The following is a 26,893-nucleotide window of genomic DNA, read 5'->3' as shown; positions in this document are numbered from 1 at the left end:
ACACAATGTTTCCTACTGAACACATCTTCATAACAGCTTTCTTGGAAGTTTTGCCCACTGCTCATTTTGTGCTAAATGGGTTGATCTGACCATAGATATAAATGATCACTGATGCTATCTAGAACTTTAATATGTGGTTGCATCACAGGTTTACCAACAATAACCCCCAACTGTGTTGTCTCACTAAAACATGTATGCACTCGGAGTACATATAGAACATTACCACAAACACGGCCCAATTTCTTCTTTAGAGTCATATCGTATTACAATCATCTTTAGGACACGGTTTCTGGCAATGACACAAAAACAATTCATGAACAACAAAAGATGTTTATTAGCATTCACCTGAAGCAACTACACCACATTTGAGAGATTCACGGGGGAATGAAATACATTGAGCAGGATGAACTGCCCTTTAAACCCTCCACTCGGAGTCCTACTGGACCCAATTGAGAAAAACAAGGCGAGCAGAGCTAATTATAACAGAACGGGGAAGGAGAGGAGTGAGAATATAGAGAAAAAGGAAAGGAGAGAATCTGTACAGCAGTGGGGGGAGGGGGGGGGGGGGGGGCATGGGCCAGGAGAGGATGGATGATCTGCCACACCTGTGAGCTTACAAACCGGCAAACGGCAGCGCAGGGTCGAGCCCCGGAACAGTGCCGGGCACTCAGCACCGCAACACGCCACACCATGTCACCACCGCACTGCATCTTAACAGCTAACCAGCAATACTCAACTGCTACACAACTGCGCCTAGTGCACAAAAGATACACAAGAAAGAGGGTTAGAGTCATAGGAAAGCAACTTTAACCAGACAGAAAAGAGATTTTACAGAAAACGTATGCTGCTGGATAAACAAGCCACGGATTGAGTGGCAAAGCAATGTTATGTTTTGCCTTTACAGGAAGACAGAGTGCTGTAAAGACTTTGAACATCCAACATGACAACCTGCAAGTAAAACTCTCTCATACGCATCTAGAAAGTCTTAAACAAGAGATTTTATTGAAAATAAGATGTTTAATCAAAATGCAAAAACAGAAAAACAATTGAGAAAAACTCCTTACAAATCCTTTCCCAAAATGCTCAACTTTACAAACAATGAACACATCAAAGTTTCAGAATTCATTTGTGTGAATTGGGTCAAATTAAAACATTTTAGACCAAGCTCCAATAACCTTTCAGTCTGCTATCAGTGGTAATAGTAGAGTCCACTTGCTCAATGCGAGACCCTTCCAGATGTCCTCAGCAAAGACTCAATCCTCTGAGATCTGCAAGGAAAGACACAAGAGAGTTAAGGAGTGCAAAACAAAATGGCGCCCCAAAACTCCAGCAGCTGGATGTTTAAAATACACCCCCTGTCTAATAGTCTTTCCCCTGACACCAAACATTTAATCAAACTGCATTTTATTCCCCTGGGCATCCAGCTGCATGTATAGCTAACATTTGATCAATTTTCACATTTGGTTACAAACCTTTATCTCCCCCCCCCCCTCCCCTCCATCTCCTCTCCTGTCCTGTAAAACTAACTCCAACAAGACTCTTACACTCGGGCGAATTTGAAAAACAAACCTCGGGTCCGTTCCCTTTGTGAGAGGTGGAGGTGGGAACAGTGCTCAGTGCCTGTGATCCCCTCGAACGTACCTCACCACACCACCTCATACACCAACAGACAGCCCGAACCACCGCCATTGACGACCTGCTCCATAGCAACCACTGTTGCCTCGGTGACCTGCTCCTTAGCAACGGCCATCGCTCTCAGCAACAGGCAGGTCACATGGGCGGGTCACACACTAACTGCTCTCAAACTGCCACACCCCCATCTCCTCCTCCTCCCTTTGCAAACAGGACTCCGCAGCTTGGAGGAAAGAATTCCACATTTAGGTGAACGGTTTTTTTGAGTGCAGAACCCCACGTCCCTCCCGTGTACACACACCCCAAATCTCCTGCGGTCTGTGTTTGCTTTAGATTTGTTGAACATACAAGCAAACTAAATGCAAATACAGAACGTGGACGTCAGTCACAATTATTTAATATTTATTTCTTAAAAATAGTCAGGATTATGCTGACATTGTTGCTTGTGTGCAAATGACTAACGCAGGAACAAGACTGCAGAATACTAACCCAAGTGACGAGAGGAAGCCATTTCAGATATAATATTTGAAGCAAATAAGAAAATCCCCCCTATTTCCCCTGAATACCTTCATATGTCCAAGTCCGGATCAATTCTCTGTTCCGTTGTCTCCTGGAGATTTAGGCCTGCTCTTGGATTTGGAGCGGGACCTCGATTTGGAACCTCTGTTGGAAGGCGGGGTTCGACTTCTGGACTTGGAGGACCGGGACCTGGATGGAGACTTTGTCTTGCTCCGTCTGGGGGTCCTGGACTTGGATTTGGATTTAGACTTGGACCTGGATCTGGAATCGGAGCGGGACCTGGATCGGCTGTAGTGGTGGCGGCTCCTGGAGCGGGAACGGCTTCTGCTCCTGGAGCGGCTTCGCCTGCGACGACGAGGGCTGGCTGAGCGGCTGCAGGTGGAGAGAGAAGGCACTTAAATGTAAACAACAGGAGCCAACCTAAAAATAAAGATGGAAACCCACCAAGTCTAACGAGACAGAACATTTTCATGTTTGTTAATGAGCAGCAAAGTAATGAGGTAGATGATACTTAATGAATAACAGATGATAATCTGAAGAAGTATTAATCAACACAGTAATCAGATCACTTCCAAACGACTATAATGGACGCAAACATTTTTTAGTATAACGACGTGCCATCCTATATTATTAACTATACCAACAGTGAATTATTTCATTAAAAGTCATTATCCTTTTGCCCTACTTTCTCGTCATTATCTTTAGAAGACTAGCGTAAAATATTTCCTTCAGCCCCCCCTGCACCCTCCTTCGTACCGGCGTGGCGGAGCGCCTCTCCGGCTGTACATGGAATCCGGAGGTCGCCCGTAGCGCGCCATCTGCACCCGAAGCTCGCGCCCGTCAAGCAGCGCGCCGTCCATCGCGTCCATGGCGTCTTCGGCGTCGCGCTTGTCCAGGAACCGCACAAAGGCGAACCCGCGGCTCTCCTTGGTGTACCTGTCGCGGGGTATGTACACGTCTCCCACGCGGCCGTACTTCTCGAAAACCCGTCGCAGAGTCTCCGGCGAAGTTCGGTAAGTCAGGTTGTCCACTTTCAGGGAGGTCATACCCTCGACGTCCGGCGGCGCCCTACCGTAGCTCATGGCCGTCGTCTCCTAGCAACAGAGCCGACCGGGAAAACTCGAAAGCCGTCAGTCCCTGTCGTACGCTGAATGGTCAGCACTGGTTTATCAATCTCCAATTGGTTTACTTGGTTCAAATTATGGTAAATCCTCCCAGTTTTACGATTGTCGTCTCTCTACTGCACAACATCCACGTGAAATGGCGGCTGTAGCGCTTCCTTCCCTCTTTCTTTGCGCCCGTGTTGGCCCGCGCTGATTGGCTCCTCGGCGGCCTCTTCCCGTCACGTTGATCGTTACGCCGCCCCCTGCCGGCGAGGGGGCGCTAGGAGCTGACGTTACATTGAAGTGAGCAGCAGCTCTGCCTTTGTCCCATCCCATGTAGTTTTATTAAAACGTCCCACCATCACATTCAGTTGTGGAACAAAAAAAACGTGTTATATCATCGTGACAGTATGTGTTGTTGTTGAGCTGGTTTCACTCGCCTTTCCACCAGCGTCGATATGGTGGATATATGAGTGCATACGATGGTTGGCCCACCAGATGGTTGGTAGCTAACGTTAGCCTTGCGTCAGCTAAAGGGAGAGTGCAGTGAAAAGATTCGCACCGGGTAATGTAGTTTTTTTGTTGCTCCGTGTATCCCACAGGGCCGTCCTCTCCGCACTGCAGTGTGGCGTAGGGGGGTCACGTTACAAAGCGGATCGGCACTAGCTGCCGCCGGAGAGAGAAGGACTGCGCAAAACACACACATACACACACGGCCCGGATTTCTCCCTGCCTGCCGTCACGGGGAGCCTCGGAGATCTTTGACAGGATCCGACAACCAGCATCGCCGGAGACGTGTGACCGACGTCCAGCGGGCCGGGAGAGGCTCGACTGAAACGCGGCTGTTTTGAGCCACACACCCCCGGGGGACGTTTCTTTCGTTCGGCTTGCTACTACCCGACCGCCCACCATGACAGCGCCGCTACGCCGTTAAAGGGACGCCAACGGATTTTAATTTTTTTTTTCCGGCTCACAAACGAGATATTGACCACGGCGGAGGAGGAGGAGGATAATCAGCGAAGAGAACAACCACTAATCCGCCAGGACGGTCACATTCACGGCGGGGCTCGGACCCGACAGAAATGGACAGGGCAGCGAGAACTGGATTAAAAAATCGGGAATAACATCGCGAACCCGGAGTGTTATGCCCGTTAGTCCGTGTGGTCTTTATGTGACTGGAAATGGGAGCTTTAACAAGCAGACAAAACATAGGCGTGGAAGAACTGGACATTCCGTCCAGTTCGGTGTACCGTTATCCACCGAAATCTGGTAAGCAGCCGTCAGGATAACCGTTAAACGTTGTTGGTTTTTTTTTCAAAATAAACTGCAGATGGTTTCTTGGTGTCTATGAGATGCATGGAGTCGGATGAAAACCATCACCACCTTCCTGTAGGCCTTCGGGGTATTTTGGCCTTTAACCTCCAGGTGCTACCTGTGGAGACCCTGGTTTTTCATGCTGTCTTACTTCCTAAATTCCCCTTTAACATCTGTAAATTGTGCATTGCCATAGTTTCATCTCTGCGTATTAATTACATTGCATATTGTATTCTATTGCATTTCTGGCACTGCACCTAGATGGATTTCCCATGCGAAAGAGAACAAAACACAGACATATCTACCTTTTTAGTTATTATGTTAATTCCCCTTTTTTATACAAGCATATATTTTATTTTCATCCATTTGCAGATCGTCAGATACATAGCAAGGATCCGCTCTTATCTCGTATCCTCTGTGAGCATCTGCCAGGGAGCATGTGTTGATGGCATATGCTTCGGTCTGACTGTAAAATAAATAAGTAAGATGGAGCCTAAGGGGATGATAATGAAAAGATCGACCTATCCATTAACAGTGGAGTTATGCATTGGAGCAGTGGAGCAGTGGAGAGTGCAACCAATATTTCATTTATCCTCCCTCATTTTCCAGTGTTTTTAATTGTACACAATGTGACATTTTGTCATAAACATGTCCAAACACTATTTCGCAGAGCCAATGTTGACTCATGCAAAAAGCTCCCAAAGCCCAAAATGTTGAATTCATTATGATAATAAACTGAAAAATGCAGAAAACCTTCAAATTTCTAAATATGGAAGTAGACAATATTTGGCGTTGGTGCTTTTTTAATTTACCCATTAAAAATTAAAAAATGTTGGTTCCAATTGATCTTAAATGACGATGAAATGAATACATGAATTGGGATACATCTTATTCCCAAGTATGATCGATTCAAGTGTCAATTATTTTCTGGATAATAGAAACATTTTTTGTAGGTAAACTTTGGAAAATTGGGGAAATTACCCACAACACAATGTGACATCAACATTTTTTTTTTTGTTGGACCAACACCATTTTTTTTTAAATTTCTTAATTTTCTGTTGCTCAACTACTTCTTTTCTGCTCCTCAACCCATCTAAAACCCTTTGGTCCGGGATTATCTTATTGTAATTTTGACAAATTGAATGTTGATACAATATTTCAAGTATTTACCTATCAAAACCTTTCAAACTATTCAGAACCTCCCTCTCTCAAACAAAGGTTACCCAACTCAGAAATCCTCTTTTGGACCCACGTGCAGACGTCTGTGTTTTTAATCCGTCCCGTTATTGTTCCCCTGTGTGACATTTTCTGATTGCATCACCGTGTTTATCTCCCCACTGGGTTTTGTAATCCAATATTACCCTCCGATGTTATTGCTTTTTCAATTCCATCGTAACAAAGACTTAGAGTAATTGGGAATCTCCCACAGAAGGAAACCTCGAACCAAATTGGAGAATTTAATAGAGATTTGTTGTAGCCAGATGAGACACGTCAGTTGATTTTCTGATATAATAATCTCAGATTTTATGGTGGTGTTATGCGGTGAAGAAGGAAAATCTGTTCAATTGCAGCTGCCATTACTCGCCCCCCTACACATAATTTAGCTGAATTTGTGACTTAATAGTCCTCATTGGATCTTGGTTGTAGAGGTTGCTGGTGAAACTGATCCGTCAGCCCCAGTTCCTGTTTTCTTGGATTTGGTGACAAAGCCTCAATAATAAGGTGACAAAGACTGTGCGTCGCCATTGGCCCTTTCTATAGTTCATAATCTATTTTTTTCCAGTGTGAATGGCTTTAATTTCAGAGCATCTAACCCCCTTCCTCCTCGCCGGCGTTATTAAAAGGGCGAGTTGCCAGACTAGATGTCCTTCCAGCAGATACACAACTCACCTGTCCAACGTGTATTTAAAGACTCCAAACCACCATCAAAGTCTTACGATATCGTCTCACTATGTCATTAACAGACACAACGTCTATTTAGTTTCATCTCGGTAAACAGGCGGACGAGCTGCTGGACACCCGACAACAACACAACGCTGGGTTACAGGCCTTCGGTGGTCTTCTTAAATCCTTCTTGACAACCCATTTGTAGTTGTACCTGCCATTTGCAATTGATGATTTTAGGATATGTCTGGTTCAAATGATGAAGGGCAATGTTAATGTTTCCAGTGAGGTGTCACGTCGGAAGAATTGGCAGCTCGAGCGAGACGGCTGAGATTTTAACAGTATTATTGTTTGTTATTCAACCCTAAAAACATACTTTCCTATAACAACAGCATCCACTTGAACTGTGGCATCCGTTCTTGCTTCACTATTTGAATAGCTGGGGGGCCAAAAACGACCTTTGCAACCTGTAAATATTTACTAAATGGAAATGATTTTCAGAGTTGTTCTATTATTTGCTAAATGAAAACAGTTCTTTAGTGGCTACTGAAATTCTTCCATAAACTTTTTTTTTTTATGAATCCATGAATGAACACAAAATAGAAATAACTAGTGTGCACGATCACTTAAAGCACCGCATTGGGAGGCATTGTTCACGACTGCATAGCACAGCAATGCTGTTTATCAACAGTTTTGTCAGATGATGTGATGTTTTTTGTTTGTTGAGTTATGTGCATTAAAAGATCATTCTCTGCGTGCAGGCAGTTACTTCGCCAGCCATTTCATCATGGGAGGAGAGAAGTTTGACTCCACCCATCCAGAGGGTTACCTATTCGGGGAAAACACGGACCTTAACTTCCTGGGTACCAGACCAGTGGCGGTAGGTGTTCTAACTCACTTAAGCTGTGGGTGAAAGGTCAAAAACCCAAACCACAACCTCTGCACAGGTTTGTTGTTGAGCTCTCGATCACGTCATATACAGACGAGACAACATTTGAGTTTGAAAGTTTTCAATGTTTTGTTCTAAAATGAAAAAAATGCATCACGATTATATGAACGTAAACGGGGGGGGGGAAAAGAAATGAGGTAGAATGGCTTCAACTGTATTTTTATTATCAATCAATCAGCGATCAACCACTTTTGGGTTATAGTTTTCTTTTTACAATTACAACCGAAAGGTTTTGTTGTCTCTTAAACAGAGCAGATACATTTCAGTAGCTGCGCCTCCTGCAGCGGCATTTAACCGTCTTTCAGGCACTTGTCACTTATTGACATTTATTTTTTCAGCTTGTCATCCTGTCAAGCCAATTAAAAAACAATAAAGACATGACAGTCGCGGCGGTTTCTGCCGGAGGGTTTCAATCAACCCAATCGTGGCCCTGAAGGTCACTGATGAAAGCTGCGGCTCAAAAGAAGCTGGATGTCATTGGTCCCAGATTGAAAGGCTCTGAGTTGATGTCTTTTTTTGATTATTTATTACGGGGCAGCTGATGTGACTGATGTGACGGGGCTCTGCTCTCAGTAGCGCTGGTGTTACAGTCTAGACCAGGGTTAAAATTAGGAGTGCAGTATTTCTCCCGATTTTATGTGGGCGTCTATAATCCTCATGTGGGCGCAGGAGGCAGCTGGTGATTTTTTGGTTGTGTGGGTGTGGAGCTTTACCAGCCTTATGTAATGTTCGGTGGTTTCTAAGCAGATGGAGCCGTGGGATCATAAAACCAACCGCAGTTGTTGTGTTCTCGGTCTCTCGCACCGCTCTACAAATAGGATAACGGCCGGGGTTATATTAAGGGGTTTTCACAAACTCCTGCATGGAGAACGTAGATTCACAAAATGGATTTTCAGCCATCCAACCCGCAATGGAGCTCGGCCATTCACGACCTTTGAATGGCCGGCTGGTATCTAAACCGCTATTGGCTTTTGACATCAGCATTGTGGGAATAAATAGAATAGACCAAACCAATACCTGCATCAAAACTCCTGTTTTGTTTCAGCTTGTCCTAAAGCATGTACATGAAATGTGGTCTGAGCGCTGATGATTTTTAATACCTCATGAGACACACACACACACTGATTCCTGTGAGTTTCCTAATGAATGGTCCCTTTCACCATCTATTACTGCGTGTGTGTTTGTTTGTGTAGTTTACAGGCGGGACTCCCGCTGAGCCCAGATGTGTATAAGTGCCGCATTTGGGGCCATTCAAAACTGCACAAGCACGCTTCTATTCGCACACACCAACATGGACAGATGAGGGCTTGTAGTGCCGAGGTACCGCATCCTGCATGTTTCCGTCAAACCACCTCGGCTCTCCTCTTACTCTCAGTCAGCAGCTTCAGGCTTCAAACACTGAAGTGAACCGCATAATGGGTTTGAAGGTTATGCAGAAATGCAACTCCAGAGTCTTTGATATTGCTGTTTCTTTTAACCTCTAAAGATCAGGTTGGTCGCAAGAGAAAATGGTCAAAATATGGTATTTGTTACCTGATGCAGTAATCTTCACTTGCTCCGGTCTTTGAAATAAAGACTGGTCGACCCTGGCCTGTTTTACACCCCCGTGCTGCCTGCGTGTGCAGAAATGCAGCTGAACGCTGTCTGAGGTGTCAGGGCCTTTTCCTGGAAAGACACAATCGGAGCAACATTCTTTTAGTCCGGCTCAGCACGGATTCGGTGACCAACCGAAGCGCCGGCGTAAAGGTTAAACCAGGAGCCGCCGTGAACTCCCTGCGATTATGTCGGGGCTGGTTTTAGGGACAATGAATGCTACCTCTCCTCAGCCTCATAACATGTATTTTCCGGCTATTTTTGGTTTTGTTTTCAGTTCCCATACGCGGCCCCTCCACCTCAGGAACCAGTAAAGACGCTAAGAAGCCTTATTAACATCCGCAAGGACACGCTGCGGCTCGTACGGTACGCACCTCTATCCACAATAGCATCCACGTAACCCCTCATTGCACCGCTGTTAACTTTAGACAACAAGTTACAACAGCTAATTCAAGGGATAGCAGTTTTTGCTCGTCATTTATATTTACTTTTCTCTATGCAAACCTAAAAAAGAAAAGAAAAACACAGCTAAGCACCACAAGTAACCAAGTCAAAGGCAAGAAATATCCATGAAAATAGGACATAGACACACATACACAAAAACAATGTTGTGATCAAACAAATATGGGAAGTGATCCAAAGATGCATGTTAATTACAATAACAATAAATAAACACACCTGTCATTTTGTAGCTGGAGTTTGTAGTTTTGATTCCGCGCTCGTTTTAACTCATTTACTCAAAAGCAAATACGTCTTGAACCCTTCTGAGATCTCTGTCCTCGGCTCACAGGTGCAGCGAGGACCTGAAGCTGCCGGGGGACGAGGAGGCGGGAAAGAACAGAGCCTGCTACAACGTAGAGTTCACCTTTGACGCGGACACCCAGGTCGCCATAACCATCTATTACCAGGCCGTGGAGGAGTTTCACAATGGTGTGCCAGTGTAAGTGGAAGGATGGTGAACAGTGGTTCCATGTGAAAAATATTTGATTCCAAATTCGAATCGCTCACAATTACTTCCACTCCAATGTTAAAAACGTGTCATTTATTTTAGCATAATAACAAGTTACTAAGTTACTAACTTAAACACTGTTTCCTCAAAAGTAGTATTGATTGTTTCAGTCTCCTTTGGGGAGTGTTGAGTTAGACAGTAAGATTTCGAGACAATTATTGCCCAAATGGTTATCAGCACATACTAATTTGATCAGAATCAGTATTATGATTCTACGTATTTTGAGCGCATTGACCGACTCTGCCCGTCCTCCTGCAGTTACCTGCCGCAGGACAGCTCCCTGCAGTCGGAGACGGTGCACTTCAAGAGGGGAGTGGGCCAGCAGTTCAGTCTGCCGTCACACACCGTCAACCTCAGCGAGTGGGCCGACGAGGAGGTAAGCGGCTGGCGCCCGGTCAGCTGACAGCCGAAACGCACGTCCGAGGCAGTCGTCAGGGGCCGATAGAATTCTGCTTTCTCCCCACAGCTGCTGTTCGACGTGGACAAAGAGGTTTTCCCCATGGTGGTGCAGGCCGTCGTAGACGAGGGGGAAGGTAAGTTCATGTGCTCGTCACGCCGATGGTCTGATGTCGGCGCAGAGCTTCTGAATTGTAGGGAAATATTTTTGTTTCTTTACAGAACACTTGGGCCACTCTCACATACTGCTGGCTACATTTGAAAAGGTAAGAGAGACTCTGGAAGGCACAGCGTGTTCTCAGTTTAGGTTCCACAGACGTTGCCAAAACTATTTATCGTCAAGAGAATATTTCAGTAGATATTTTGGTGATTGGTTTTGTTTTAGTGACTTTTGTAGCAGAAATGCCAAAAGGCTCCTAAAATATTGGTATTTTCAGATTTTTTCTTGTTCTTCGTAATGCGTAATGCTGTCTTGAGTTTGAAACCTTTCATATTGTGTTCATAGTCATCAGAAGATTTATCTAAGAACCTTTCAGCCTTTTGTACCTTTTGGATTTTGACATCGTGATAACCAGAGAATATCTGACTTCAAATCAAAATATCACAATATATGTCATTACAAAAGACACGCAAAGTTACTCTTCTGGAGGGCGGCCCCAGATAAGATAACCATCTTATGTTTTGGGCGGTTCTTAATTAAAAATTGTGCTCTGGAGGCCAAACTACTCTCTAACCTGCAACATGAGAAGTCTTCTGCACAGCTGTGGATGAATTTAAACAACGCAAAAGAAAAGAAAATTAAGGGCTTTCCAAATCATTTCTTTGAATAAATGAATAAACAGCTTGTTCTTCCTTCTGCAGCACATGGATGGAAGCTACTGTGTGAAGCCTCTGAAGCAGAAACAAGTGGTGAATGAACCTGTTTTTCTTTTCTCTCTTCCATCCTCCATTTGTGAAAGATTTTTTTGAAATGCTTTTGAAAGACAAAGGATTCAGAATGTTTTTATTCTTCTCTTCAACTTTACCTCTGAACTCATAAGACCCGCAGCCGTCATTCTTTACTACGCTCCTTTCCTCAGGTGGACGGAGTGAGTTATCTACTGCAGGAGATCTACGGCATAGAGAACAAATACAACAGCCAGGAATCAAAGGTAAAAATCTCACTTTCTCCATTGTGATCCTCTTTGAGTGAGTTACAGGCAGTGTAGCAAAATACACCATCTGCCTTCTCATATTCAAATGTTTTATGTCTCCAGGTCGCTGACGACGAGATCAGTGACAACAGTGCCGAGTGTGTGGTGTGTTTGTCAGACGTGCGAGACACACTCATCCTGCCGTGCCGACACCTGTGTCTCTGCAACGCCTGCGCGGACACTCTGCGCTACCAGGCCAACTGCTGCCCCATCTGCAGGCTGCGTGAGTCCCCCCCTTCTCCGCCCACTACGACGAGGAAACGGTATCCATAATTAGAGTTCTAGAAACCCCCCTTTCCTCTCCCGAGAATAGATAAAATGGAGGAAAGCGGTTTTCCAACAGCGGTAATGCGGCCTGTAAAATTTCAATTCAACAGTAGTACAAAAGGGAGCCGAAATTAATACGAAGGAATTGTGGCAATCCACGGGTGTGGGCAAAAAGAATCTGCTGGGAGTCACGAGTGGTTGCACAAAAAAGGTTTGATTTATTTCTAAACGTCCAAACAAAAAGAAAAAAAAAGCCAAAGTAAGTTCTTCCTCTTTGGAGGGTTTGGGTCCTTCGGTCCCGCTCGACGGTCCAGCACTCGATCTCCTCACTGCAGGGAAAACAGAAGAAAAGTCCGTAGGGGTTAACGCATATGTGTTAGCGCAGGCCTCGGCCTGACGTCAGCTCCTACTCACGTCTAGTTCTCCCTGGCTGTTGGAACGGTTGGTCCTTTATAGTGGGGCCCACCTTCATCAGCCTCATGAGCCGCAGCTGTGCCGCTCGTTGTCTCCCGGGGGGGGGGCGGGGCGTATCCCCTTTTAGTCACCTGACCTTGGTGCTGATTGGTGCTCCTAGGGACCTGCACCCGTGGGTTGCCACAACTCCCCCACCCCAGCAGAAAGCCGGGACCCCGCCGTCCCGCCCACATACAAACGTCCCGCCGGGACAGTGCATCCGCGTTAGCATGTTCCTTCCCTGGTCGGTGCTCCACCGTGAATTTATAGTCCTGGAGGGTCAGGAACCAGCGGGTGACCCTGGCGTTGGAGTCCTTTGCCTGCGCCATCCATTTCAGGGGGGCATGGTCGGTCACCAGGGTGAAACTCCGCCCCAGGAGGTAGTAGCGAAGCTTGTCCAGTGCCCATTTTATGGCGAGCGCCTCCTTCTCCACAGTAGAGTAAGCGCGTTCGTTTGGCAGAAACTTTCGGCTGATATACATCACCGGGTGCTCCTCTCCGTCTCGTACCTGAGATAGTACTGCGCCCAGTCCCACTTCCGACGCATCTGTGTGGACTAGGAATGGGAGAGAGAAGGCAGGCGTTACTAGCACCGGTTTGGTGCACAAAGCCTGTCGTAGGCACTCAAAGGCCCCGTTAGCTTCGGTGTTCCATTTGACCTTGTCCGGCCCCCGTTTTCTCGTCAGGTCATGCAAGGGGGCTGCCATAGTTGCGTAGCGGGGAATGAACCTCTGGTAATACCCCACCAAACCTAGGAATGATTTGACCTGGCGCTTGGTCTTGGGTCTTGGCCAGCTGAGAATGGCCTCTACCTTGGCATCCTGGGGTCGCACGTTGCCCCGTCCTATGCGGTAGCCCAGGTAAGAAGCTTCCTCTAGGCCCAGCCGGCACTTCTTTGGGTTTGCCGTGAGGCCTGCCCCGCGAAGGGCCCCCAGAACAGCTCTCAGTCGGCTCAGGTGAGTCTCCCAGTCGTCGCTGTGAATTACAATGTCATCGATATAGGCTGCGGCATACCCTTGGTGCGGCCGGAGAATCTTGTCCATTAACCGCTGGAATGTGGCGGGGGCTCCATGGACACCAAAGGGCAACACGGTGTACTGATATAGGCCTTCGGGGGTGGCGAAGGCCGTCTTCTCTCTGGCCCGAGTTGTCAGCGGAACCTGCCAGTAGCCTTTGGTGAGGTCCAAGGTGGAGATGAAACGGGCCGTTCCCAGCCGGTCTATCAGTTCATCCACCCTGGGCATAGGATAGGCATCGAACTGGGAGGCGTCATTGAGTCTACGAAAGTCATTGCAAAAACGGTAAGAGCCATCTGGCTTGGGCACCAGTACCACTGGGCTGGACCAGGCACTGTGGGACTCCTCAATGACCCCCAGCTGGAGCATTCTACTCACCTCCTGCCTGATGGCCTCTCTCCTCGCCTCGGGGACACGATACGGCTTCACCCGAACCGTTACTCCTGGCTCGGTCCTTATGTCATGGGTGGCCACGGCGGTCCTGCCCGGCAGGTCGGAGAAGACATCCAGGTGCTGCCACACTACCTCACGTAGGTCTTGCAGCTGACTCGGGCTGAGATGGTCTCCCATGGGCACATTCGGTAACGGGATCCGAGCGGTAAGGGCCGGGGTGGGTTGCGCCGGCGGTCCTGGAAGACTCTGCCATTTTTTAAGAAGGTTAACATGGTAGAGTTGTAGGGGCCTGCGCCGGCCAGGCTGACGTACCTGATAGTTGGCTTCATTGACCCGTGTCACCACCTCATAGGGTCCCTGCCACTTAGCCAGGAACTTGCAGTCTGCGCTGGGGACCAACACAAGAACACGTTCTCCTGGTTGGAAGGCACGTACCTGGGCACCCCGATTGTACACTCTGGCTTGGGCCTGCTGTGCCTGTTGCAGGTGTTCCCTCACTACTGGCCAGACTTGGGCCATCCGGGTCCTCATTTGGTCCACGTGCTCGATGATGGTGCGATGGGGTGAAGGCTGACTCTCCCAGGCTTCCTTAGCGATGTCTAAAAGTCCGCGGGGTCTTCTCCCGTACAGCAGCTCGAACGGGGAGAACCCTGTGGACGCCTGAGGCACTTCTCTTACCCCAAACAGAACGTAGGGTAGCAATTGGTCCCAGTTCTTCCCATCGGCCTCCATTACCTTCTTAAGCATCCGTTTTAGCGTCTGGTTGAACCGTTCTACCAGGCCGTCCGTTTGGGGGTGATAAACTGATGTTCGTAGTTGCTTCACCTGTAGCAGTCTTAACATTTCTTTTAAAACCCTTGACATGAAACAAGTGCCCTGGTCAGTGAGGATTTCCTTTGCTATTCCTACCCTACTGAACAATAAGAACAATTCTTTACCCACCGCTTTGGCGGTGGCAGCTCGCAGTGGTAGAGCTTCCGGGTATCTGGTTGCATAGTCTATGATCACTAGGATGTATCGATGACCCCTACTAGTTTTGGGCAGTGGACCTACAATGTCCATGGCAAGTCGCTCGAATGGTTCTTCGATAATTGGCAGGGGGATTAGCGGGTGCCTCACTGAGGGCCGGGGGGCCACTAGTTGGCACTCTGGGCAGCCGGCGCAATAATCCACGACTGCCCTTTTCATGCCGGGCCAGTAAAACCGGGTTTCTATCCTCTCCCGTGTCTTATCCATCCCTAGGTGAGCGCCCATAAGGTGGGAGTGGGCCAGATACAATACCTTACTGGTGTAGGGGCGAGGGACTACTAACTGTTCGACTGTCTGCCCTCCTTTCTGGCACATCCTATACAGCAATGAATTTTTTGTAACAAAGAAGGGGTAAGACAAGGCACTCACCGGGTCGATGGGCTGTCCGTCGTGGGCGAGCACCCGAGCCCAGGCGTGTTTCAGGGTGTCGTCTTCTTTCTGGGCTGTAGCAAACTGGCCCTTTCTGTTCCCCATCCCGTCCGCGACTAAGGGGAATTCTGAGAACTCCGTAAGGCTCCCGCCCTCCCCCCCTCTGGGGATTTGGGATCCCTCCGTAGCGGTGTCCGTATCGGGGGTTCGGCCCCCCGCCCGGTTGGAGCCTCCTGGTGCAGTCGAAGGCGAGGGGGGAAGGGGTCTTGCCTCTTCCGGGGGGCCCTCGTCGGACGAACCGGACGGAGCGTGGGCCGCACAGGCAGCCCTGGGTCTCCCGCGTCGGATGGGTCTTGGCTGGGAGGCCCTATCGTGCCCTCCCCTCGGTCGCAGACCCCAAAATCTCTCAAAAATGGGGCAGTCGCGTCCAATGATCATGGGGACCGGGAGGTCGGGAACCAGCCCAGCCCGTATGGAAAAAGATCCCCGGGGGGTACACACCTGGATCCATCTCGTTGGATATGCCTTGAGGTCCCCATGGACGCAGGTCACCTCGATGCGTGGCCCCTCTTCTCCTTCCGCCCACTCAGGGCGGATCAGGGTAACCACACTACCCGAATCTATCAGGGCTGAGGTGTCCTGGTTCCCGACCCGAACCGGCACAGTTGCGGCGCCGGGTATTGGGGGGGTCCAACAGGTAGTCATGAGGCACCTCCCTGGGCGGTGCTGTTCCTCCGTGCTGGCGGAGGGCATGGGCACATCGCCCGCAGGGCACTGCCGGGCAATATGTCCTAACTGGCCGCACGAAAAACATCTCCACTCAGACCTGTCGGGTGTTGGGCGCGGAGCGGTTCTCGGAGCCGGGCGAAGAAGGGTTGCTGATGGCCGGATCGGAGCCCGTCCCTCAAGGCCTCGGGGAGCAGGGCATGTCCCCGCCGTCATCTGCTGGCTGACCCGATGGTTCTCCAGTAGGTTAATCAGCTCGTCCACCGACGCGGGGTGGTTCTGGGCTGCCCATCGCTTGGCGTCGAGAGGCAGGGCCCGGATGCAGCGGTCCATAACGACGCGGTCGATGGCAGCTGGACCCTCCCCGGTCACCAACCAGCTACGGGTAAGCCTCCCCAGGCGCACCACCTGGCTCCGCACGGGACCCTGGGGGTCGTACACCCAATCGTGGACCCGCTGGGCGCGGCCGGCTAAATTGTGCCCATAGTGGGCCAGGATGGCCCCCTTCAGCGTTGGGTAGTCTGTAGCCTCCCTGGTCCCGAGGTCTTGGTACGCCCTCTGGGCGTCCCCTGTCAGAAAAGGCGCCAGAATGTGTGCCCACCTGTCTTCCGGCCAGCCTTCACGTTCTGCCGTTCGTTCGAAGACCTCAAGGAAGGCCTCCACATCGTCTCCGGGGGTCTGCTTTGTGAGTAGAGCTGTTGGGGACGCGTGAGGGGCCCTTGGGGTTAAGTTCTCAGCCAGCCGGTCGAATGTCCCCTGAAGGGCTGCCATGCTCTGCACCTGCTGCGCCTGGGCTTGGAGAAGCCTGGCCATCGCGGCCTCCATTGCTTCTCCCATAGTCTCCTGCTTTCGGGGTTACGGCGGTGGAACTAAAGAATCGCCCGCATTCTCCACCATATGTGGCAATCCACGGGTGTGGGCAAAAAGAATCTGCTGGGAGTCACGAGTGGTTGCACAAAAAAGGTTTGATTTATTTCTAAACGTCCAAACAAAAAGAAAAAAAAAGCCAAAGTAAGTTCTTCCTCTTTGGAGGGTTTGGGTCCTTCGGTCCCGCTCGACGGTCCAGCACTCGATCTCCTCACTGCAGGGAAAACAGAAGAAAAGTCCGTAGGGGTTAACGCATATGTGTTAGCGCAGGCCTCGGCCTGACGTCAGCTCCTACTCACGTCTAGTTCTCCCTGGCTGTTGGAACGGTTGGTCCTTTATAGTGGGGCCCACCTTCATCAGCCTCATGAGCCGCAGCTGTGCCGCTCGTTGTCTCCCGGGGGGGGGGCGGGGCGTATCCCCTTTTAGTCACCTGACCTTGGTGCTGATTGGTGCTCCTAGGGACCTGCACCCGTGGGTTGCCACAGAATGAAATGAGGGACTCTGAGTGTTTTATTAAAAAAAGGATTGTTTAAATCCGCTGTTTAATAATCTGGCTACACATGAGTCGTGCTTACGGTTCATTTGACTCAGTAGCTTGACAAGAGAGATGTACACGTGGTTAAGACCGAGAGGTACATTTTGGGTGTGCGCACGTACAAATAAAAAAAAGAGAAATTTAAATAGCCGCTACAACTGATGGGAAAAGGGGAGCACAAACAAGGAGAACCAAAATTTAAAGGACGCGTTACAAAGTTTATCTGTGTCCTGCAGTTTGGGTATTGCTCTTGACCGTTTGTGGCTTGTTGCAGCAATTCCAGGCTCATGACTTATTTGCCTTTTTTTTTTTTTTTTTTTAGCTGATAAGATCAGGCTTTTCAAAATTCTTTCTCACATGTGTCCTTCCAGGATAAATACTGTCTGGTACTTCCAATAGTGGCCTCTTTGCCAACGTTCAGCAAAAACATAAATAAATATTGATCGTGGTCTTAGAAAAAAAAAAAAATAGAGTGCGAGTGCAATCGTTATTGAAATTGTTGTTAAATATACAAACAATTTTTACACATAAATATTTTCATCTTGTTTTATTTTTATTTTAGCATTCAGAGCTCTGCTGCAGATCCGAGCCATGAGGAAGAAGCTCAGTCCTCTGTCACCTTCCAGCTTCAACCCCGTCATCACCTCACAGACCTCGGACTCGGAGGAACACTCGGTGGGACGCAGCTGACCCAGAAAAAACCCACAGTCACTACTAGTAAGTAATAATCACTCCCAGTGAGCTAACCAGTGTTTCCCTCTCCTCGTTTGCAGGCGTCGGAGCACATCCCTCCAGGATACGAGGTGGTGTCTCTCCTGGAGGCCTTGAACGGCCCCCTCACCACCTCCTCGCTGAATCCTCCTCCTCTCAACTCCGGTCCCAGCCACGTGTCCGGAGTGCTGCCCCTGTACGGCAGCGAGCCTCACCCGGCAACGGCCCGCTCGCTCTCCCCTCTGGACCACTCCAACTCCAGTCAGGGACTCAAACTCAAGAAGAGTGGCTCAAAGTGAGTGTTGGTGATGTCTTTTTTTTCTGCCCGAATAGCAGACGACTTTGGGACACTAGCTTGAAATCGTAGGAATATATTCAAAAAATCAATTTACTTCTGCTAGAGTCCCTTTTATCAGAGAAAATGTATTACGAGCGCTACTTCATTAAGCTTATTTGGTTGTACTAAAACATATTACATATATAACTTCTATATACACATACGATTTTAAAGCTGAAGATCATTTCCACAACTAGCATCTTTCTTATTGTTCTTGTCTGTGGCTCATTCCTTTTGTTGTTTTTCTTAGGTCACTCTCCCAGAATTCGTCTGTTCTTCCTGAGGAGGAGGATGAAAAATCTTGCAGTGAATCGGAGGCCTGCTGCCATAAACTCGCCGTAGAGCAGCAGGAGGTGTGTGTGTTTGTGTGTTAAATGGAGGCAAAGAGAAAACACATTGTTGTATGTTTATCTCCGTGTCAGATACATTTACACTTCTGATAGCTGTGGATTTTTACACATTTCTTCTGTATTTGGGGAACATGTGGCTTTGTGAGCTCCTCACTAAACTCAATGTTGTTTTACAGAGTGGCGTGACTCCAGAGAGCGAGAATCTGACCCTTTCCTCGTCTGGAGCGATTGACCAGTCGTCCTGTACGGGAACGCCGCTCTCCTCCACCATCACCTCCCCTGAAGGTGAACACTCGTTTGTCTACCTACACTAAACGTGGACAAAATGTCGTCTCCGATATGGTTTTCAAACTGGTCCTCGCACAAAGACAGCGAACAAATACAAAAATTGAAAATCCCTTCCATTTCCATAAGACAAAATCCAACACAGTTATTCATTTATGTTATAAACGACAAAAAAATACAAATGAACATAAAATCATCAAATCGCTTTAAAAATAATATGTTTGCCTTCAGGATGCAAAAAACTCTCTGCTGCATGAAAGATTTTATCATCAATACATCATCACCGTCAATTGGATTTTTGTGAGAGTTCTTCTGCTTGACATTTCGGCACAAAACAGGAAGAGAGGACTGTTGTTCCAGCTGGGAAGAAATGAATGAAATTATCACTTAAAACACGTTTATTCTCTACACAGCTACTCCTGTACACCCGAGTAAGATGTAGAATACGTGTCATCAAAGGGAGACGGGATACTCTGAGCTAAATGTTATTCCTTTTTAAACAAACTGAGCTTCAGAGGTGCTGACAGACATACACTTTAGATGTGTCAGCTCAGCGTTATGCTTTATTCAACCATAATCAACCTCCTGGCTCAGGCTCCGTACTTATTGCAATGTGCACACACACACACACACACACACACACACACACACACACACACACACACACACACACACACACACACACACAGAGTGTTATTGATCTCTTCTTCTAATTCATTAAAAAAGAAAGGGAATGAGTGCATTTCCTCTAAACGTCGAACTATTCCCTTTTAATCTGACAACAAGACAAGAAACCATCTCTTCTTTGCCTGCCATCTGCTGTTGGTAATTCTGAATTTTAAATGGTGGAAATCTCACACTACCGACAAACAACGGTCCTCTGACCAGGAAGCCCGACCGTGATGTGTGTCTCTGTCCGTCTGTCAGACCCAGTGAGCAGCAGCCTGGTCCAGTCAGTGATGTCCATGGCCTCGTCCCACTCGCAGCACTCGCACATCAGCACTGACACCATGTCCTCCATGTCAGGGTCCTACCTGGCCGGGGCCGAAGGCGAGCCAGGGGGGTACGAGGGGGGAGACGCTGAGGGCGAGGACAACCAGGACGCCGCCATGGAGAGCCGAGGACCATCGCAGCAGGACGGGGTGAGGAATCTGCCGATGGAGGAGGAAATATGCTCTAAGATCCACAAAATGTTTCATGAACACGTTGGACTGTTTCCGTTTGGATCTTTTATTTCTTTCAGGAGTTTTCCCAGGAGCCAAAGAAACCAAACTCCTCAGTGACAGTAGAGGAGCAGGACGCAGAGGTGAGTAATACTCTCATTTTATGTCTCCATCAAACTTTTATCAAGTCTTAAAAAGCTTCTTTCCTGTTTTCTCCAGGGAAACGATGTCACTGAAGAGGACTGCTCCTCCCCGTCTAATGGGAAAGGTAACTATGGTGACCATACCTCACCTTTCACCCCTGACCCCTCACCTCCCTTTGCAATGCGTTCAGGCCCTGTGAAAAAGAAGAACACCGTTTCATACATTATGGCCCGAGTGGTCGATATCGTTGTTTTCAGCAAACCTATTCGTTCATGGCTGAATAATGACAACACTTCCAAATGAAGGGATTCTATGTCAGACATTGTCCTATAAATGACCTCACAGGCGCCATTGAGACACTCAGAGATTCTCCCTGAGCGGGTCCCCCACCCCAAAGAAAACAGTCCCTGTCTTTAATTTGTTAAAACACAAGACGGAACATTCATTGTCTAATTCAGGGTTAAGTTCCTCCAAAGTCCGTACTTCATAACAACAACAGACGTGTTCGTTCAAGAGTTCCTCCAAATCTGCCAGATAAGCAAGTTTATTTATTCCGGACTAAATGCCAAAATGCGCAGCTCCCATCTTCTTTACTCCGCTTCACAGTGAGATTCAGCTCATTGTTCAGTCTGTCAGTCAGTTATTTGTATTCCCCTTATTTTACAATAGTTTTCTCCTAATCGCTGAATCTATCGCGCTAATCAAGTAATTATGAACATATTTCAATCGATCGGTGCATCTTTTCATCCATAACAGGAAGTGAGCATGCACAGGTATCCTGTGGTTTAGACGTGGTTCTGCTGCACACCATTCGCTGGCATTTGCATGATTCGCACCGCTTTATGAATGTTTGTGTGTAAACGTGTGTGCGTGCGCTTGTAGATGCAATGTATGTATATAAGGTATATTTATTACATGTTTAATGTTCTTTAAACTTAGCAAACATTTTTATATTTATTTTTTGCTGCTGCATCATGGGAGGGAAAGCTCCTTCATGACCCACCTCTGTGTGTGTTTTTGATCAAGTGCGTGAGAGTGAATTTGATTGGGTGAGTGAATCACCAGAAAGGCTTGAAGCAAAATGAACAAGGTCACCGCCATTGGACAACGGTTTGAAACTTGTATTTGTAAATCCGTTCCTCTGTGGATTGTGGATGTGTGTGTTTGACACCCAAGGCCGGACTGAAACAATCTACCTGTGTGTGTTACCGAATGACCTTTCAGTCCTTTGGCTGACGGACTGTGAATGTGCACACGCACTGTCGGATGTTAATGTTTGCCAGGCAGCTTCTGTATGTGCTGCCTGTGTCTCTGTGCTGAGCTGCCAATCATCCAGTCATCCTCTTACTCATTAGCGCGCACGCACACACACACGCACACACACACACACACACACACACACACACACACACACACACACACACACACACACACACAGAAGCTTGCTGCAAGCATGAGACTCTTAATTAAACATGACATTATCAGTTGTCTGGCCCTGCTGGAGAAGGCAGAAAAATGCTTATGTAAGGAGTTCATGTTCATATTTGTCAACCTTAATTAATGAGGAAATGGAACCAGAAAAGCAGAATAGTTTTCCTCCGGTGTGTCAGCCGACACTGTGTGGAGGGATGATTGAGAGAGAGGACACGGCTACAGCTTCAAAACAAAATAGAAGATAACATGGACAAAAAGATGCATGCTGTTTAGGTTTTATATATTTCAATTTACTGACTTTTAATTCCAGAGAAAATTGACAGTGTTGTGCAATTCGAGCAATGTTAAAAATACTATATATTTCAATTTACTGACTTTTAATTCCAGAGAAAATTGACAGTGTTGTGCAATTCGAGCAATGTTAAAAATACTATTAAAGTATAGATTAAAAGCTCAATCATGTTTAAATAATATCATGTTATATTGTAATATTATACTACATTATAAGTTATATTTAATAAATAGTCGGTATCTGTATGTTTTGCAACCTTTTGTACAAAATAAATACTTAACCAACGAAAAAACAACGGGAAAAAGAAAAAAAGATTTCCCTCCTGCTATACTGAAATTTAGAGGGCAATATGTGCTTTGCTTGTTTTTTCGCCGTAAATAATAAATAAATAATACCGTTTTGTACACATCATTTGTGTCTAATTAGGTTTTTCAAAATGAACCCGGCAAGAATCAAATCATACTTGTTGTATTACAGCTGTTGTGTCAGTCTTTGTGTCTCAGAAGACGTGCACTCACACACGGGATTAGAGCGCAGGAGCCTATTTTGGTGCCCTTAAACTGTCGTGCGCAAGTCATTCACACGGTGGTAAAATGCAGCAGTATTCTATTTTTTATTACACCGTTCCAGCATAGCCAACACCCTGCCCCCTCCCTCCCTCACTCACCCTAAACCCCCCTCCCCGCTGTGCCTGGCTGCTCTTGTTTGACCTTTGCCCTCGCTTGCAGGTGGGCGAAGCGGGTGTCCAGAGTTGGCCAATAACAATCAGGGCGTCGCCCTCTGTGACACGCCCTCTTTGGGGCTGGATAATGAGCAAGCTCCCGACAGCCGATTCGCCGGTGAGTGGCAACCTCTCGGGAACGCGGACAAATGACAGCTGAGGACCCGGCATGAGAGCGAGGGGGGAGGGATGAGGGGTGAGGAGAGATGGAGGAGGGCAAGAACGTGAGGAAGATGAGCGTAAGGGTGCGTGAGTCAGAAGATTTAACAGATCTCTGACACTATAGCTTGCTATGCTAGCTTGCTAATGCACATTGAAGCTAGGGAGGAACCAGAAAAAAAACTCCTTCGATGTTTCATTTACTCGCAGTTAGTGACCAGAGGAGGTTTGTTGTATCTTTGCCCAGCATGCAAGACCTTCCTACTTCTCTTCATCCCTACACTTTGACGTTGTTTCTGGTGCTTCATTGCTTTATTCCGTAGCGGTTAGCTGTGCACTCCCTCCTCTCCCTCCTTTAGCTGAAGCCCTGGTGTGTCTTTCTGTGTGTGTGTGTGTGTGTGTGTGTGTGTGCGCGCGCGCGCGCGTGCATCTTCCCTTGTGTCTGACGAGCGTTTTCTGCATGCTGTGATTTCTGTTCCTGTGGGAGAGAGAAACGAAAAGAGTCTGGTCCCTCCCACAGTTTGAAGTTCATGTGCAGCTCCGAGCCGCTTTGCCAAACATCTGCAACTCATTCTCACACCTCCATTTTACGTCCCTCCCCTGCCAATCATCCTTCCTGCTTTAAAACATTCAGCTGGTTCCTGTGCTGAGAGCTAAAGGTGTCAATTTCGTTTGTCCCTATGAATATTATTTAAGTGTATGTGTTGGTTGTTTAACTAACAGTTGAGTCGTTTTGGGCTAGAACTTGCTTGCTTAGCTCTGCACGCTTCTCAGCCACTGAAACCCTGGTTTATCATCTTCACTTTGAACCTAACGTCACCTCTTTGGTCTTTAATGGTTGGTGGTGTGACAAGTTTTCTCTTTCTGTGTCGTAAAAGTGTTCTGTTATCTCTCTATTTCTCTCTGTTTCCCCTCCTGCCATTCTTCGCATCTTCTACTATCTTTTCCCGGATATTTTCCCCCCGATCTTTCTCCTCTCTTCCCTCTTTCGCCTTCTTTCGGATGGACAGATGAGGAGTCGTGCCCAGTGCACATTGAGGACTAGGTATGGAGCTATGGTTAGATGGTAGATCAGATATCAGGGTACACCGTATATTGTAGTTTGCATGAGCAATAACAACCGCCCTCTTTTGTTGATGACTTGTTTTGTCTGTCATGATACAGTTTTATTCAAGGTTGTATTCCCTGAAAAAACACGGTGAGTATAGTCACCAAATATCCGCAAAAATGTGATGGGGAGTTTTTGTCTTTTTGTACAGCATCTATCCCTTCTCATTCACAGGTCTGGCATTATATCAGTAATAGTTGAAGTGAGGTAGCTTTCATGATTGACATGATATAATATTGATTAAAAATTGATGAAAACTGTCATTAATTCACGTCGGTCATTGGCTGTTGGTCCCTGGGACTTAGGACCATGCTGTTTGTTGGTGAGGCTTTGAGTTGTTCAGGGAAATGTCAAAGCTGGTTTTCAACTCTTTTTTTTTCAAAATAATATTGAAAATAGGCATGAAACAGTCGGATGGAAAATAAAAGTATGGTTTGCCAAACAAGTAGAGAAATTAGTAAAAAATTAGTTACTTTTTCTCTGTGTTGGGACATTGATTCACACCAGGGAAACACAACTGTCCTTCAAGGGGTTTGAGGTTTCTCAGCATAATCCTCTCTCTCTCTCTCTCTCTCTCTCGTCTTCTCTCCTTTTAGGGCTGATGTACCTCGGGGGTTACAGGCCTGTTCTGGAGCCCCTCACCCACCACACCTCCACCAGCAACATTAACCGGGAGGATCAGGGGCCCCAGAACAGGGACGGTCAGAGCCCCAAACATCCCCGCCGCGGACCACTCATCGTGTAACAAACACATGGACTCCTCCGTCCAGACTCGGCATCTTGGCATGAGGCAACAGTGCTGCATTGCTGGATACTGCCCCCCCCCTCCCCCACTCCATCCGTCGCAGATGCTGTCGCTGAAACGCGTAGAAAGAGGAGGAAAGAGGAACAGAGGGACGTCTCATTTCCGTGCACTTTTATCTCACAGGAGTTTGTTGTGGGATTTATTGGCCTACTGCTACATTATTATTTATTACATCTAATGACAGCTGTGTATTTTAACACTATCTCTATCTAAAAGCCCCTTCCCTCTCCTCTACCCCCGGCCAAACAGTCAGGGGCTACTGTGATGGGGAATCTGATTTATTACTAATGTACTTTGTCTTCTCTGTTATAAACTCTTAAATCGAACAAGTGTTTGTGCACTATTTAAAAGTCAGCTGACAGGCTACCTTACCGTAGCAAACTAAAACCCGCAGACTCCTCTCTTCGCATTAGGAAGCTCCCTCCTCAAATTCGCATGAAGCTTTTAAACTGCTGATGTTTTCCTCTCATTCCCGCCATCATTTTCAAACAACCTCCGCTGAATGTGAACACAGAAGCGATCGGATGAGGCAAGAAACGCTGGTCGACACGATCAGAAAGTCTGACAAACAAAAAGAGACTTCTTCACGCAGAATGTAGGACAATGAACGTGGATCTCTTTGAAATGGAAGGAGCGAGACAATTTTCATCAAAACTGGAATGAATCAAAAACTTTTAACCCTAAACTGGTTCTCCAAACACACGCCTATAAACGCGCACACACACACACACACACACACACACACACACACACACACACACACACACACCACGCCGTCCTCTCCTTCTGCAGCTCCATTTTAGCATGTCAGTATTAGCATATTGCAAATGGAAATCAACCAAGCAATAACAATGCCGAAGCTCGGTCTCCTGCAGGAAGAGGCTCATGTGGAGGTCAAACGGTGTTTGTTGCATTCAAATCCCGACAGTTCAATGTGTTTTATTGTATTTTTTTTTTTATTACAATTTTGCCATTTCCTTTTCTGAGAAAAACATTATATACATATAATTTGAAAATGTGAGATTAGGTTACCTTGGTTTGCTTGCATTTTGTTCATCCTCGTATAAATATCACCTCGACGAGCCCTTTTCTCCTCGTTTTTGTGAAGATTTTAGTTGTTTTGGTTTTGTATAACTTTAATGTATATTTCCCCAGTTGTTGATGTTCTCTGTTGCAGTGTTTTAATACGTTGCAAAACACTGTGTTGTTTACTAGAATGTGAATGAAAAATGATGAAACGCTTTACACACTTGTGCACATTTATAAACTGAAAAGGGACAACATCATTATTTAATGCACTATTCTCTGTTTCCTAGACGACACACTTTGCGGTGCACCATTGTAGAGTAAGCATGTTAGTCCAGGTCAGCCTGCACCCTTCTGTAGATCACTGTATGATGGACAATTGCATACAAACAACGCCAGATCATTCCCATCTGTAGTGTTCTACATCAGTGGCTGGCTGCCTATTCCCTCGACCCCGACTGTTAAGGTCAAGAGGTCTGCACTGCTATTTCCAAGCTGCAAACATTTGTGTGATCATAGTCCGAATGTGTAGATGATGTATTCTCTGGCGCCGGCCGCAGTATGATGTCAAAGGAATGGGTCCTGAATCTACAAAAAACACACTTTTCTATAGTTGGGGGGTGAAAAGTGTCAGAAAACATCAGATGGACAATAAAGTTTCTGCGACTAAATGGTCAGAGAGATGTAATGTAGATTTAAAATGTGGAACTCTCATAAATCAGCCCGGGGTCATCTTTAATTCATGTGGCTGAAAAAGAACGCGGCTCTGAGATGTTTCCTAACATGGTCAACTGAATGAAATTCTTCTGCCGCTTGATACAATCTTTTTTTTCCCCCCACAGAACTCAGTTTGTAATTCTGCCATCAGTATAAATAACTTCCCTATGAACTGAAAATAACCATCTTCCCCACAGATGATTAGTTTGCTTTTCCTTATTTTCATTTGTCATATTTGTTTTTTTTTTCCTTTAACATAAACGATATTCACCGTTTTCCAGCGCAAAGGTCTCGTCTTTGCAAGCAGCAAACTGTATCAGCCCTGTCTCTCCGTAGGCATAATTTAATAAGCTTTCAACAAGAAAATGAATAAACCAAGATATTAAACAAGCAA

General features: G+C 46.9%; 3 protein-coding genes across 20 annotated transcripts; 1 reads left to right on the top strand and 2 right to left on the bottom strand.

The window, feature by feature from the left end:
• Positions 1-310: 310 nt before the first annotated feature.
• srsf2a (serine and arginine rich splicing factor 2a) lies at positions 311-4,125 on the bottom strand. 13 transcript variants are annotated; one of them, XR_013467744.1, is made up of 5 exons: positions 2,908-4,125; positions 2,199-2,523; positions 1,570-1,855; positions 1,176-1,268; positions 311-753 (listed from the first exon to the last, which is right to left on the bottom strand). XR_013467744.1 is itself a non-coding variant. In XM_040176651.2 (3 exons), the coding sequence occupies exons 1-2, from the start codon at positions 3,231-3,233 to the stop codon at positions 2,220-2,222; spliced, it is 630 nt and encodes a 209-aa protein (XP_040032585.1). In that variant the 5' UTR covers positions 3,234-4,125; the 3' UTR covers positions 979-1,855; positions 2,199-2,219. The 13 variants fall into 13 exon arrangements, 3 of the variants coding, with proteins under 3 accessions (XP_040032585.1, XP_040032587.1, XP_040032584.1); XR_005712256.2 differs by having other exon boundaries at positions 1,642-1,855; XR_005712253.2 differs by having other exon boundaries at positions 1,570-2,523.
• Positions 3,531-26,893, top strand: rnf157 (ring finger protein 157). 6 transcript variants are annotated; one of them, XM_078103298.1, is made up of 20 exons: positions 3,538-4,523; positions 7,214-7,332; positions 9,272-9,360; positions 9,785-9,934; positions 10,262-10,379; positions 10,470-10,536; positions 10,622-10,665; positions 11,261-11,308; positions 11,479-11,550; positions 11,656-11,815; positions 17,810-17,922; positions 18,021-18,253; positions 18,546-18,648; positions 18,822-18,930; positions 19,957-20,072; positions 20,174-20,236; positions 20,313-20,361; positions 22,692-22,802; positions 23,854-23,888; positions 24,548-26,893. In XM_078103298.1, exons 1-19 carry the CDS (start codon positions 4,436-4,438, stop codon positions 23,886-23,888), a joined length of 1,887 nt encoding a protein of 628 aa, XP_077959424.1. In that variant the 5' UTR covers positions 3,538-4,435; the 3' UTR covers positions 24,548-26,893. The 6 variants fall into 6 exon arrangements, with proteins under 6 accessions (XP_040032569.2, XP_077959424.1, XP_040032573.2 ...); XM_040176639.2 differs by having other exon boundaries at positions 19,858-20,072; XM_040176635.2 differs by lacking the exon at positions 23,854-23,888 and having other exon boundaries at positions 3,531-4,523; positions 19,858-20,072.
• LOC144407998 (uncharacterized) lies at positions 11,866-17,199 on the bottom strand. The gene is made up of 4 exons (XM_078103281.1): positions 17,012-17,199; positions 14,034-16,926; positions 12,326-13,967; positions 11,866-12,188 (listed from the first exon to the last, which is right to left on the bottom strand). Exons 2-4 carry the CDS (start codon positions 16,680-16,682, stop codon positions 11,866-11,868), a joined length of 4,614 nt encoding a protein of 1,537 aa, XP_077959407.1. The 5' UTR covers positions 16,683-16,926; positions 17,012-17,199.

The sequence above is a fragment of the Gasterosteus aculeatus genome, chromosome 5 (assembly GCF_964276395.1).
Source record: "Gasterosteus aculeatus chromosome 5, fGasAcu3.hap1.1, whole genome shotgun sequence".
Lineage (NCBI taxonomy): Eukaryota > Metazoa > Chordata > Actinopteri > Perciformes > Gasterosteidae > Gasterosteus > Gasterosteus aculeatus.
This window is presented reverse-complemented; position numbering and strand designations above follow the sequence as displayed.

Excerpts from the sequence above, each read along its gene's own strand:
- srsf2a (XM_040176650.2), bottom strand. The coding sequence starts at position 3,233 with ATGAGCTACGGTAGGGCGCCGCCGGACGTCGAGGGTATGACCTCCCTG. Across the intron at positions 2,524-2,907 it reads AGAGGCGCTCCGCCACGCCG|CCGCTCAGCCAGCCCTCGTC; the intron begins GTACGAAGGAGG and ends CTCCACCTGCAG.
- rnf157 (XM_040176635.2), top strand. The coding sequence starts at position 4,436 with ATGGGAGCTTTAACAAGCAGACAAAACATAGGCGTGGAAGAACTGGAC. Across the intron at positions 9,935-10,261 it reads TTTCACAATGGTGTGCCAGT|TTACCTGCCGCAGGACAGCT; the intron begins GTAAGTGGAAGG and ends GTCCTCCTGCAG. Across the intron at positions 20,073-20,173 it reads GACCATCGCAGCAGGACGGG|GAGTTTTCCCAGGAGCCAAA; the intron begins GTGAGGAATCTG and ends TATTTCTTTCAG.
- LOC144407998 (XM_078103281.1), bottom strand. The coding sequence starts at position 16,682 with ATGGGAGAAGCAATGGAGGCCGCGATGGCCAGGCTTCTCCAAGCCCAG. Across the intron at positions 13,968-14,033 it reads TCAATGAAGCCAACTATCAG|AGTCTTCCAGGACCGCCGGC; the intron begins GTACGTCAGCCT and ends AAAAAATGGCAG. Across the intron at positions 12,189-12,325 it reads GGCTCATGAGGCTGATGAAG|TGAGGAGATCGAGTGCTGGA; the intron begins GTGGGCCCCACT and ends TTTTCCCTGCAG.